Raw genomic sequence first — 14323 nt, forward strand, 5'->3', positions numbered from 1 at the left:
ATACACGACAGATATCTAAGAACTCATAGATAACCACGCGTTGAATTTACGGGCGTCAGTGGTCAAAAAATTAATTACAAAAAAGTTAAAAATAAAAAATAATTAAAAACAATTAAAAAACGTTAGGTTCGGCCGGGCCGAACTTTTTATACCCTCCAACATAAAATAATCTAAATTAAAATGGAATATTTTAGGTGGAAACATTTTTCGACCATGGATACCCCAAATGCCTAAATTATATACTCTAATCTACAAAAATGTGTTCAGCCAGGTGAAAGGTACCGCCTACGGGGCTATATCAAAGTGTCTCCCTACCTTCACAATTTTCGGTGGAAAAGTTTTATTACTGCAGGGAACCTCAAAAGTCAAATTACGAGTAGTTCCGTCAAACAATGTAACTAAGACCCTCAAAAAACCGAAAATCGAGAGATACCATTCTATGGGAGCTATACAAAAACATGGACCTATATTGACGATGTTTAGTGAAGAAGTTTAGTGACCACTGAAAATTCAAATATCAAATTATAGCTAGTTCGATTTTTGATGGAGAAGTTTCGTGACCAATGACAACCTCATTGGTAGCAGTATATAATGCTGGGTTGGCAGCCGCTGGCCGAAACACTTTTGGTTCCGGGTCAATCGGGTACGTAAGAACCAGCTGCCGTGGGATTGTATTCTTGACAGAATTCTTGTCGCATGCTTTACTGCACATTTGACTTTTGTGGCTGAAAAGCTCAGAAGCAGAGCTCATTAAACATATGCCAGATAGTTTTCGGGGAATTTCATGTGGAGCTTGATGGCACTTGAAATAGTATCTTTCGGTGATCAGAAAATGACACTGGATGAATACTCTCCAGTCACTAATGATCGATTCATCCTTCTTAATAAGGGAAGGTCTGGAGAGAACATGGCTTGTACTCCTCACATTATTTAGCAGCCTCTCCACATGGATCAGGGTGCTCGTAGCGCCTGTAAATAGATGAGAATATAGTGGCTCGTTCGATGTACTCAATTCCCTAATAGTTGTTTTAAACTTTTACACAAAGACCGATGTAACAAAAACTTAATCGTCTTTTATCTCTTCTGAAAAGTTGTATTTTTTACGAGGTTGAGAAAGTAAGTCATCGATATGATCATCGACGAACATCGAAACTAGATTTATGTTAAACATTATCGTGTTTTATTAAGAATCTACAAAATGTACATTTAACCACTTCATTTGGTGGAAATAGTTCTTTCAAATCAAACATATTGTCGGTAACTAAGGCATAGCAATGTGGGCAATATTTCGTTGGTGCCATGGATAACTGAAAAGAACAAAATAAACACTACCTTTAGTTTTGTGTTTCTTCTAGACTAGATTTTTTAAATACCTGGGTATATGAAATTGTACACCTACGGACTGCATGCCCCTCTCGACATTTATCAAATGTCGTTACACTTATCTCAGCATCGCACATTTCACAACGTTCTGGTTTATATTTAAAACCATCTGTTTCGAAACAACACTTTTCATACTCTGTTTTGAGTACTTTTGAGTAATTTTCCACTGAATTTCGTAAATGATTCGTTTCATTATCGTCTCTATTGATTAGTCCGTTTAATAGACGAGAGAATTGTGATTGCATACAGGCCACCGATAGTTCTTGAAATGAAGATAGCTTAACATCCGGCGTTCGTACAGTTTGTAAATATTCTAGTCGTTGATTAATGTAGATCATTTGTATAACGGATTCGAGGAAATCCAATTCCATTTCAGTATTATGTTTAACACTTTTGTACTTCGTTCTGTAAAGAGAAAATAGAATATGTGAAGATTATCTTCATTGGTTTCGAATAAAAAATCCATTAACTTACTTTTGATATTTAGCCACATTTCGCACAATTATCAGCTTAATTTGTAATTTTTGGAGTAAAGCATCATTTACAATTTTCGGTGGATTTAGACGATTCAAATTCATAAAATCTTGATATTTATCCATTTCTAAATTATTTATGATGTCCAAGTTAATTGCCATTACCAAATCTATGGCCCCATCCATTGTCGTTAGATTCAGGTTGATGAGTTTGATAAGACTATCGTGATTACTAATTTTACAAACACTAACAAATGCTGAATTGGGAGAATGTTTCGATTGATGTGTGTAGTCCTTGTTGCGTGATAGGAAAAATGTCCAAAGACTGCGTGATTTGGATGTTGCCATTCCTAGAATTTGTAAATTTGTAATATCGAGATCATGTTCGATATTTTGCGTTTCTAGTACAAGCTCCTCTGTTGAAGGACACGAAATTCGAACATAGGTGATGTTGCCAACTATACTGGTAATTATAAATTCATTTGCAGATATATGTTCGAGCCCTGAAAAGAGATAAATAAATTATCATGTGTTTTACTTATTATTAGTGCCCTGCATGAGTAATAACCCTAATAATAACCAGGAAAACATGGAACTTTGACAATTCTGAGTAGAAATCCTGTCTCCACCGGAGTAGAAATATTAAAACATAATCTGTAAGGGGATGACTAATTGATTAAAAGGGAAGGAAGGTGCAAGAGGAAGCATGCTGTGGCTCGCGAACAGTAACTACTACTATTGTGTTCCCACGACAATCGGATATACGCCCCGGAATGTCCATAGTCATGACAGCACAAAACCTCTACCACAATCCCCAACCTTTCCCCCCGATCCTACTCCTTTGTCACAACATCCAAGCTCCTCTTCACAACACAAGCAGAGTCAGCATCATGCGGTTGATGATTCTCTTTTTTAATAATCTACAGTTAAACTACAACTTTCGTAGGGAAAAACTGACAAACCGCGTCAAGCTTAACTTGGCGGTCGGTTATATGCACCGGATTGACTCGGAGAAATCTTCGACCAGGGTTCGTCACCTCAACAATTATATGTGCTTGTGTACGAATATTTTTCACCTTGGGAGCAGAAATATATACCTGTTCCGCGCTCTTTTGGTTTGTACCAGGATAGAGAAGAATCCGTGGATCTGTTTCGTTTGCTAGATTCACATCCACACCATGCCAACATCGGTAAGATGTAGGGAATGGGTGCACGACTTAGGCTGCAGTATCTAACAACACATGTTGCTGTTCAGCGTCCCGAAATGCATCGTTCTGCAACAAAATCACGAAATTATAGACTGTAGAAAAATCATGGTCGCCGCGATCCATGAAACAAAGTTTACCGTCATCTGTAGCTTGCAATGTTGGGGTGGTTAGAACATTTTGCGATAAGATTTTACAGGAAGAGGATGAGGAGGAGTTGCCTTTCTTATACACCAGTTTTTCTTTGTGTTTTATGCCTGATATGTGTACGCTTTTAGAGGACAATAACCCTCTGGTGCTGGGGACTTCAATGATCACCATGAGCTTTGGCATTCCGTCATAAGCAATAACCAGAGGATACAGCGCTGGCCGAGAAAATTGACATCTACACATTTTGCGCGGTGAATGAAGATGCTCCTACGAGTAAAAGTGGGCATTGCCACAGCTCGCCAGACATCACCATTGTGTCTACCGGCCTTATTAATGACGTGTTCCGGGAACCCGTAATTTCCCTTAGCTCAGACCATCTTCCACTCATCGTCTCCGTTAACATATCTTCTGACCGCCGTACTTTTCTGAATGGCTGGTAGACAAGGATTCAGAGAATTTACCAATCTCCTCTTCAAATAGCAGCCCATTTCTCAGATCCTCGGGTAGCTGAGAGCGTTTACCTGGTAATCATCGTTCGCTACATACTTGCTGGTCGAATACCTGAAATTAGACCAAATTTCTGTAATGAAGCTCCTTCTAAAAATGCTGGCCAAGTACCCAAATATATTGGGTGATACGTTTAATATTATCCGCGCAAGCCACAACCATATGCGGTACGAACAGAAGTAAGAACAAGGTCCTCAAGTCGCTGGACGCCAGCACTTGCGGTGCGTGCAAAGAGACTTTGTTTACCTCTCACAAAGCAAAGCAAATGTAAAAGAATATGCAAACATACCAGAAAGCCGCCGTGAGGACTTCATAACAACAGTGGGCCATCTTCATGAGGAGACGAAAATTTTACCGATAATCAACACAAAAGGAGATTTTCCTTGCAGTGCCTGCTTGGGTATTACCGTCGTGAGCAACCCTGCCATAATCTAGTAAAAATTTACACATAAGCAGTTGCGCATGCAGTACAAAGGTACAGTGCGATAAACCACCCACCATTCATCGCAGCGAAAGAACGCTACCAAGGCAAACACAAGTGGTTTCAATCCAGTTAAGATCCGAATGATGCAGCCCCGCCTCCATTCGTTTTGGGCGCGAATTGATTGCAGGGTAACCCACAAATACCCTGGATGTTTATTGGGACCACGTGACACGCTGAATTTTTTAGCTGTCCAGCTAACCCCATTCACCAGTCTCCCATCTGGACACAGAGGAAGCAGTACCCCACAGCTGAATAAAAATAAACAAAAACGTTCCAAGTCCCTCTCTTGACGTTGACGGTATTCATCAAACGCCACATAGAAATCCCCCGTAAATTAACTGGTATATGTTTAATGAGCTCTCTATTTCCAAGTTGAGAGAGATAAAGTCCATCTCTTCAGTCGCAGAAGTCGAATGCGTAGTAAATCATGTGACAAGAATTCTGGTAGACAGCTATGAGGTCTCATGCCCATTCACATATCCGGACAAGAGATGTGATGAGAAGTATGGTGGACAAAAGACCTGGCTAATTTTAGCAGGTGATTATATAATAAGGCCAACAAGACTTAGCTGTCTGTGGATTAGAATGCACTCTAAAGGATACGCTTTAGTGAATCGATAATGGAAAAGAAGCACGTATGTAGCTAGATTCCGTCGGATGGTTTCAAAGAATCAAAAGTCCATTGGTAGAATCAAACGTGAAGTAGCCACATGGATTAACACTGGTCTAGATGCTCTTGATCTCCTTGCCATTTAAAACTCTCGGACCAGATAGCTTCACACCTGCAATGCTGCAAAATGCATCAGAGGTTTTGACATCACGTCTGGAGGGTACTTTCAAACCTTTGTCAGCGTTTATTTCTTCTAAACTGATCAATTTGATTGACGAAAATCAACACACATACCTATGACAGTTACAACAGGAAAGCACGAACACGTTTCTACAACAACATTATTATATACGAAATATCCTTATCCTGACATACAGATGTATATATAACGGGAAACGAATTAGCAGATGACTCTAAGTCAGCAATGGACAGCGACACACATTCGCACACACTTCCTATGCTTATCAGCATAAGAAAGACGAACAGGAGCACGCGTACACTGTAAGTAGACAGCTATGAGGTCTCATGCCCATTCACATATCCGGACAAGAGATGTGATGAGAAGTATGGTGGACAAAAGACCTGGCTAATTTTAGCAGGTGATTATATAATAAGGCCAACAAGACTGAGCTGTCTGTGGATTAGAATGCACTCTAAAGGATACGCTTTAGTGAATCGATAATGGAAAAGAAGCACGTATGTAGCTAGATTCCGTCGGATGGTTTCAAAGAATCAAAAGTCCATTGGTAGAATCAAACGTGAAGTAGCCACATGGATTAACACTGGTCTAGATGCTCTTGATCTCCTTGCCATTTAAAACTCTCGGACCAGATAGCTTCACACCTGCAATGCTGCAAAATGCATCAGAGGTTTTGACATCACGTCTGGAGGGTACTTTCAAACCTTTGTTAGCGTTTATTTCTTCTAAACTGATCAAGTTGATTGACGAAAATCAACACACATACCTATGACAGTTACAACAGGAAAGCACGAACACGTTTCTACAACAACATTATTATATACGAAATATCCTTATCCTGACATACAGATGTATATATAACGGGAAACGAATTAGCAGATGACTCTAAGTCAGCAATGGACAGCGACACACATTCGCACACACTTCCTATGCTTATCAGCATAAGAAAGACGAACAGGAGCACGCGTACACTGTAAGTAGCATCATGTGCCTTCGTTTGGTTGAGTCATTTGTTGTTGTTTAACACAATACAAACACAATCAGCCCTATTCTGAACGCATGGGAGTTGGGAATTTTTTCCCATTCCCACATTTTCGTATTCTGAATAAAATTTTTTCTCATTCCCATCTCCCCTCATTCTGAATGAAGTTCGAATTGGGAATTTGTTCCCATGGGAAAAAATTATACATTCTCTATCTTGAATTGTGGAAGAATTTTGTGGGAAAAATCTCCAGAGCGAACAGTGTGGGAGTTATCTTTACAACTTTTATTCATTGTCGTAATATAACCTTCGGGGTTTTAAATCAGACGACTAACGTTCTATTGAAAACGTGTTAGTCTCCTCAACGACACGACAACGACCCAGTCAGCATTTTTTGAAAATTTTAATCAAATTCGAGTCTTTTTTGATCCGACTGCACGATTAAAAAGCTAGAATATGAGCTCATTTTCTGACCATAAATGACTCCTTTGTCGGTAGGAAAACATAACCTCAGGCGACTCTTCTAAACAAATCACAAATGAGTCTTTTTCGAGTCGTATTTCAATCATTTATTGGTGTTTTGTTGATTAATTTCGGACCCTTTTTCGAGTCTTTTTAGAGTCATGTTTATAATCATTTATGAGTCTTTAGGGAGTCATTTATGAGTCTTTTTGTTAGACGAAATAAATTAAAAAAATTTTCTTTTTATTCTTCTTTGTTTCTTTCCTTTGTTTTATAGTCTTTTCTGCTTTGTTATGTCTTTTAATTATCCTTTATGTTGCTTGGTGGTTAGTATACTGCTTCTTCATTTCACTTGGCAAAACCTGTTGTGTTGTGTTTGTCTGTACCTTTAATATTATACGTTACATTTATATCAAAATTTTGTAGAAAGTGTATATGAGAATTTTATTTTTTTATTCACAACCAAATAAAAATAAAACAAAGCAATCAGTTTTTAATCACCTAACTGTTCAAAATATGATCAGAGTATACATAATTATAATCACTTTTCAAACACCTTTATGACCCTTTTTTGATTAAGCATTTTTCAATCTTCCAGATGATCAAAATGTGACAATAAATAACAAAAAATTGTCACATTTTAAACACCTCAATGATTTATTTGTGATTGCTACACATTTGTTGTTGTATTTTAAATTGAACTCTTTTTAATCATTACAGGGAGTCACTTTCGAGTCCCTTTCTGATCACACAAGCGACTTAATCAATTTTTGATCACCAAAAGGACTCTAAAAAGACTCCTCAATGTGATTTTTGAAAAAACAGTCTTCTAAATGCTATCTGGGGATCAACAAACGTACATACATATATGCCAAATTATTGCAATGCTATTCCATTTTCCGAAATGCCTTTTCTTGAATAGGATCGTTACTTTTGAACGTAGAAGCTTGAAATTTTGCAAGGGCATGTGTTTTAGTTTTAGATTCAATCAAAAACGTATTTGATTTTATTTATTTTTTTTTTTTTGAGATACGTCTTCGGAAATTTATGGTGACGATATGTAATAACGCGCAAACATATGTAATAATCTAGAAAAACATCCGAATTTATCTTTTTGAATTTTTTTAAAAATATGCAAAATACGAGTTCTAGCGATCATTAGGAATAAGTAAAACTAGCGATATACTCGTTAAAGCCCTAACTAAAATTACTCCGTATCAACTTACAATTTTTAAATTCGTTACAAACTTAAAAAGTTCCTATTACTTTATACACAAAAATTATGTTTGCCTACTAATTAAAAATGCTTACACCAATTCGCACATTCTGAAGAAAATGTGCTTATTAGAACAACATTACACATCGTTGACTCCATTCTCTTAAAAAATCCATAAATCAATGCACGGTTGTTGAATTAAGTGGGTTGTGCTTTTGCTAATCATATTCAAAACCCGCGAATTCAATCCAAATAGGCATTTTGTATTACAAAACAAAATTACAGCCCCCAAAAGTATGCTATAATAATTTGGTGTAACTAATTTCGAAATTTCAGCTCCCATGTTTTGCTGTTCCCACGTCGTTGAGAATATGGAAAACGTGGGAATGGGAAATTTCGCTCCCATGGGAAACAGTTCCCATGGGAATGTTCAGAATAGGGCTGAATGTTTAGTCTCCAGTTGTGATGGTGCCCGATACTGCTGTTAGTTTATGGGTTTACTAATTGTTGAATTTGTTAGGCCGCCGATATGATACTACATCTGCAAACTTCGAGAAATCTACCTAGAGAAGGCTCAATGCATATCGCTTCTGGAACCTGGATGTAGGATATCTAAAATAATCTGGCCTGAGATTTCCGGCCTGTAGACCAATTTACTGATTTACATTAGGCAATTTTTCTTGTTCCTTTTTAAATTTCCTCTTGCGTTTATAAAAGGCAATTCTGTTCCAAAAAGTTTTGTTTTCAAAACAATGAAAATAATGTCAAATAAGAAAAATTTAAAAGGAATTACCTGAAAATTTCCGGTGCGAGCAATTTTTTCCATTTCCCTTACGTGAATTTGGAAATTTATGCATTTCAATGAAAAATGTTCCCTTTCTGGGATTGTCTAATGCATAATCTCATGAACTTCAAAGACATAAATACAACTAAGACTAGACAAAATGCTTGCAACAAAAAAATGTTTACGAAACTTTGTATAGAAACATTACCCTTAACAGGTTGCAGTTAATTCAAAATCGCAACCAAGGAGGAACATTTCATGTAATGGCATCAGAAACGAAATTTATGAATTCAAGGATCTATTCAAGAATAATTCTATGTCAATTGGATCGGTAAATTCGGTTAAATACGTAAACATGTATAAAAGAAAAAAATGTTATATCACCATATCGTGATATAACATTATGTTAAATTCAAAAGCCATTCACTGAAGAATGATAGCAAACAAAATTTCTTATCTTGTTGTATTTATGTCTTTGTGAACTTCTCCGAAGGAACTATTTACATACAGTATCGGCCAAAACTAAAGCACCCCCTCAGTAAATTTTTTTGAAATGATAATTTTTTTATGAAAACCGAATTATAAATTTATTATTTTTCTTTTTATTTATTTATATCTTTATAATTGAAAAATACAAAAATAAGGAGATCAGAATTTAATTATCAAAAGTTAAAATTCAAAAAACATTTTAGGTCGCAAATATAAGCGGACAAAACTAAAGCACCCCCCATTTGAGGTACAGCAAAAACTATTGAAATCAATATTTCGTTGCTTATCCTCTATTCTGGATGACACAATCACATCTTTTAGGCATAAGGGATACTAAATTATTAATTACTGCAGGCGAAATAATTGATTTTCGGAAAATTTAGCTTAAATCCTCAAAATACTGAAAATCGGAAGGTACCGTTATATAGAGGCTATACCCAAACGTGGACCCAGGTCCACCATTTTTGGTGGATATGTTTTGTGACCACTAAGAACCCTAAGTACCAAATTAAGCTAATTTAGTAGGAAAATGTTGCTTAAATATCCGAAATACCGAAGAACGGAAGGTACCGCTATAAGGGGGCTATACCAAAACATTAGCCGATATTGTTCATATCCATCCAAAAATGATGCTACAGCATCCACTAGTCAAATACAATACGCTAACGTTTAAAAATTAGCAAAAGAACGAATTGCAGAAGAACGATAGACGCCGGCTTATTCAGTCGACGACCAGCAAAAAAAAAACCTTTCATATCGACTAAAAATGAAGGAGCCAGACTGGCATTCGCCAAGACCCATTTGAACTGTTTTCCGATGAATCTATGTTTAATTTAAAGTATTCAGATGGTAAAAGGCTTGGACCAAATGGGCAACCGTTAAATCCTAAATATTGAATAGGCCGGCGTCTACCGTTCTTTTGCAATTCGTTCTTTTGCTAATTTTTAAACCTAAGGGATTTAGTATTTGACCAGAGAATGCTGTAGCATCATTTTTGGATGAATATGAACAATATCGGCTAATGTTTTGGTATAGCCCCCTTATAACGGTACCTTCCGATCTTCGGTATTTCGGATATTTAAGCCACATTTTCCTACTAAATTAGCTGTAATTTGGTACTTAGTGTTCATAGTGGTCACAAAACATATCCACCAAAAATCGTGGACCTGGGTTCACGTTTTGGTGTAGCCCCCATATAACGGTAACTTCCGATTTTCAGTATTTTGAGGATTTAAGCTAAATTTTCCGAAAACCGATTATTCCACCTGCAATAATTAATAATTTAGTATCCCTTATGCCTAAAAGATGTGATTGTGTCATCCAGAATAGAGGATAAGCAACGAAATATTGATTTCAATAGTTTTTGCTGTACCTCAAATGGGGGGTGCTTTAGTTTTGTCCGCTTATATTTTCGACCTAAAATGTTTTTTGAATTTTAACTTTTCTTTATTAAATTCTGATCTCCTTTTTTTGTATTTTTCAATTATAAAGATATAAATAAATAAAAAGAAAAGTAAAAAATAAATTTATAATTTAGTTTTCATAAAAAAATTATCATTTCAAAAAAAAATTACTGAGGGGGTGCTTTAGTTTTGGCCGATACTGTATGTAGATCAATGGGGTTATGTGCTATTCTACCCTGAATGTGGTGCGCCTGAACTAACTTTAAATGAAAGGTGCTTACACCTGGAACGTTTTTGCGGATTCTGAAACTACAATATTCATAGGTGAGAAAAATCAAAAAACAAAAAATTACCGCAGCGCATTTTAAATAGCGGTCAAAGTTTACACTTTAGTGTTTTGAGGTTTTCACGATTTTGCTTGGAAACGGCAAGTCCTATCGAGAACGTTGTAGAAGTGAAGAAAATGTCGCAGCAGTGAAAATTCTCTACAAAACTTTCCTTAGTCCCATTTCGACAGGACTTGCCGTTTCCAGCAAAATCCTGATATCCTACAACAAACCAACAAACGTTAACTTTGACCGTCATTTATTTAAATATACTTCCAGCAATGTTTCTTGTTTTTTGGATTTTTCTCCTCTATGAGCATTGCTGTTTCAGAATTCGCAAAAACTTTCCAGGTGTAAGCACCTTTCATTTAAAGTTATTTCAGGCGCATCGTGACTATAAACTCTCTCGTTTAACTGCAGATTTACTTGCGTAAACAAATATCTAAAATTTAAGGGAATACCAATGATAAGGAAAAACTACTGTTTTCTCACTTACCTGATATTTTAATACCCTTAGTATATAGGGTAGAATTGGACAATATATTACCCTCGATGTCTAAACGATATGCCAAAATATGAGCACCTTTGCAAAACACGAGAAAGTAAGATTTACACTCCTGACTGTAATTCATTAAAATTTTGCGGCAGCCCATTCGATCTTTTTTACTCCATAAATAGTGCTTCTCACTCAATGCCATTTTGGTAGGTTGAATTTGTAATAGCCCGACTTGTCCTTGAGTACAGGCAACAATTAAAAAATTATCCTTTGCTGCTATATAGGTAATTCTTTCCAATGATGTTTTATAATGGAATAGCTCAGTAAATTCTCTAGTCTCATAGCAGAACTTCAAAACAATAACATAACCTATTGCAGTTGCAACATAAATCACTTGCAAATCTCCAATATACGACCATGTAAAAGCTGTTATGGTATAGGTGCCAATAAAATTTTTAAACAGCGAAAACTTATTTATATCTTTGGAAGGAGTATTCACGGGAAATACATTGTTTATTAGGACTTGATTTATATTAGTTTTTATTGTCGTCCACTCATGCGTTATTGCATCTTTCTGCAGTATATCACATGCTCCATATGTGTTTAGCATAAAGCACAAGGTTGTGTTGTCGGGACCTTCAAGTAGATCTGCTTGCAAGATTCGTGGCTTTGCAGGCTCAACAGAGCATTCGTATACATACAGAGGTTCAAGGGACAATTCTTGGCTCTCCATAGCATTGGACGTTTCGTAAATTCTTACCAAATCGATGGGATTTATTAGACTTGTTAATGGTTTATCCTGAGAAACGTGAACAAATTTCACATGATACGGTAGGGGTATTAAGAGTTCCACCGAATGCAACATTTCCAATATATGAAATTCGTGCGAATTTCCACTCAATACAATATTATTGCCCATGGAAGTCAAACAGAAATCATGTGCAGCATCCACTTTAAATTCACTCAGGGCTAATTGGGTTATTTTTAAATTATCCTCCATAACGGTTGTTTTTTCTTCAAATTACAACTCTGTAGCCAATTAATGTTGGGATGGTTATTGGTTATTCGGTTATTCCTTGTTGTTTATCAAATACTTTTTTCACGAAAAAAGAGAACCAAAACAAAAACAAAATAAATATACATATATATAAGATATGAAACGCCGCTAGCCTTAACATTCAAGAGCAGCGGATCTGTACCGATAACCCTTACCTCTTGTTATTATGATGTAATTTTTGTATTTTCAGTACTATTCTTGCCTTAATTGCTAACAAATCGCTATTAGACTGCCCCTGAGTAAAATGTCTGCAAAACGTGGAGTAGATTTTTTAAAAACTGTTGCCGGCTATATATCCAAGAGTGGCGGTCATGATACCATTACCAATGCCGTAAGTATTTAACTTAAAACTGTATATTTCATTTGATTATCAATTAAAAATGTAATTTGAATATAATTTTGATTATAATTTCGCCAAAACAAAGACCATGTGTACTTGACGTTTAGAATAAAAACAAAGAATAAGAAAAAGCAAATATGCGATTAGTGAGAAAAAGGGTTGCCTGCAAAAGGCGTTGCCATATTGACTTGGTAGTCATACAGGTAGCCGGCTCAGCGTATCTGATGTACTGCGATCTGTCAAAAAGTTGTAATTAAAAACACAACATTAAAAAAAAAACTTTAAATTAATTTTAATGGATTTGTATAATAATGCATTTTTTAATACCGGACTAAAGCTGAAAACACATCCAACGTTTGAGTAAGAATAAAGACGAATTGAAACTTGGCAGCACTTTGTCTTTTATTCTTCTACCGGAAATGACACAAAACTTTACTCAAAGGTTGGTGCGTTTTCAGCTTAATGAAATTTGGTTCAAAAATTGTGTGAATCGGTTTATTTTTGGAACACATTTTTGACATTTCACAGTACTGAACATTTTGTTGTAGTTGTTGGTGTATGTACCTTGGTAAATATGCCTTGCATATTGATGACTTTGGTATTATGTATTGATATAAAACGCGTTTTACATTTCTCATGGTTTATAAAACATGCATCATTTAAATTGTCAATTCCATAAATATCTGCCAAATAAATGACAAACTCCCAAACACATTTTTAAGTGCAAGTGTAAAATGCGTTCTATTTTCATTTTTATTTATTTCATGTACATATACATATGTATATGAGAAAAAATAAAGTATATTTGTTTCATTAAAAACGTTATAGCTAAAATTTGTAAAGTATAAAATTTATTTAAACCAATTAATCAATTAGTTTTATACTTTTTTGTAATGCGGGTTAACCTTCTTGTGAAGATTTATTTGACGTTTGCGCTATGAAATTAATATTTGAAACCCAGTGGGTTGAGTAAATCCGGTAATACCCCGGTTACACTTAACCGGATTAACCCAGTGGGTTTTGGTTTCAAATGTCAATTCCATAGCGCAAATGTCAAAGAAATCCTCATAAAGTGGGTTAACCCGGCAAAAAGATCTAGAGTAACCGTGCTAAAAGTGCATACGCACTATTGAACTCGAATTTTAAAATTTGCAACTCATATTTTCCTTTTTTCAGTTCAAGGTAACCGGCGGAGGCGAAGGCCGTTGTGTTGGTGAGTTTACCGTGAGCAGAACACATTTAAATGCTGGAGGTGGCTTGCATGGCGGTTTTACTGCCACAATGATTGACAATGTGACAACGTATGCCTTAATGTCAACTGATGCACATCCTGGCGTCAGTGTTGATCTACATGTAAGCTATTTGAAGTCAGCCAAAGAAGGTGAAGAAATTATCGTTGATGCCAATACCTTAAGAGTTGGCAAAAGATTGGCTTATATAGAGTGTATTTTAAAGAAAAAATCCGATGGTTCTATTGTGGCGAAAGGAGGACAAACGAAATATATTGACTTTACGAAAGAATAATAACGGTTTAATATTTATAACAAAATATTGTTATCTGCGTACTTGTTTTTTTTTTGCATATGTAGTGGTTGCTGCGAAATTTTGCAAGACACATCTATTATTTTAATTTATGTATTTTGTTTGTGTTGCATTTGTATATTATTTACTGATTTTTGGGAATATGAAATAAAACTAATTTGTGTGGCAACGCCATGAGAGGCTGAACATATGTTCAAGTTTGTTTTGTTATTTTA

The 14323-nt window shown here is 35.8% G+C and overlaps 2 protein-coding genes across 3 annotated transcripts; one reads left to right on the forward strand and one right to left on the reverse strand.

The window, feature by feature from the left end:
• Positions 1-1157: 1157 nt before the first annotated feature.
• LOC141402396 (uncharacterized) lies at positions 1158-12699 on the reverse strand. Of its 2 annotated transcripts, none has more exons than XM_073983520.1 (5): positions 12382-12699; positions 11170-12262; positions 1858-2359; positions 1374-1788; positions 1158-1307 (listed from the first exon to the last, which is right to left on the reverse strand). In XM_073983520.1, the coding sequence occupies exons 2-5, from the start codon at positions 12167-12169 to the stop codon at positions 1164-1166; spliced, it is 2061 nt and encodes a 686-aa protein (XP_073839621.1). In that variant the 5' UTR covers positions 12170-12262; positions 12382-12699; the 3' UTR covers positions 1158-1163. The 2 variants fall into 2 exon arrangements, with proteins under 2 accessions (XP_073839621.1, XP_073839622.1); XM_073983521.1 differs by having other exon boundaries at positions 11170-12244; positions 12382-12660.
• Positions 12419-14298, forward strand: LOC141402397 (acyl-coenzyme A thioesterase 13-like). The gene is made up of 2 exons (XM_073983522.1): positions 12419-12557; positions 13743-14298. Exons 1-2 carry the CDS (start codon positions 12471-12473, stop codon positions 14088-14090), a joined length of 435 nt encoding a protein of 144 aa, XP_073839623.1. The 5' UTR covers positions 12419-12470; the 3' UTR covers positions 14091-14298.
• The last annotated feature ends 25 nt before the right edge of the window (positions 14299-14323 follow it).

Source organism: Musca autumnalis, unplaced genomic scaffold (assembly GCF_047663935.1).
Source record: "Musca autumnalis isolate F117 unplaced genomic scaffold, ASM4766393v1 scaffold_4, whole genome shotgun sequence".
NCBI classification, from domain to species: domain Eukaryota; kingdom Metazoa; phylum Arthropoda; class Insecta; order Diptera; family Muscidae; genus Musca; species Musca autumnalis.

Excerpts from the sequence above, each read along its gene's own strand:
- LOC141402397 (XM_073983522.1), top strand. The coding sequence starts at position 12,471 with ATGTCTGCAAAACGTGGAGTAGATTTTTTAAAAACTGTTGCCGGCTAT. Across the intron at positions 12,558-13,742 it reads ATGATACCATTACCAATGCC|TTCAAGGTAACCGGCGGAGG; the intron begins GTAAGTATTTAA and ends TCCTTTTTTCAG.
- LOC141402396 (XM_073983520.1), bottom strand. The coding sequence starts at position 12,169 with ATGGAGGATAATTTAAAAATAACCCAATTAGCCCTGAGTGAATTTAAA. Across the intron at positions 2,360-11,169 it reads TAAGGGTATTAAAATATCAG|GGCTCGAACATATATCTGCA; the intron begins GTAAGTGAGAAA and ends ATCTCTTTTCAG. Across the intron at positions 1,308-1,373 it reads GTACAATTTCATATACCCAG|TTATCCATGGCACCAACGAA; the intron begins GTATTTAAAAAA and ends TGTTCTTTTCAG.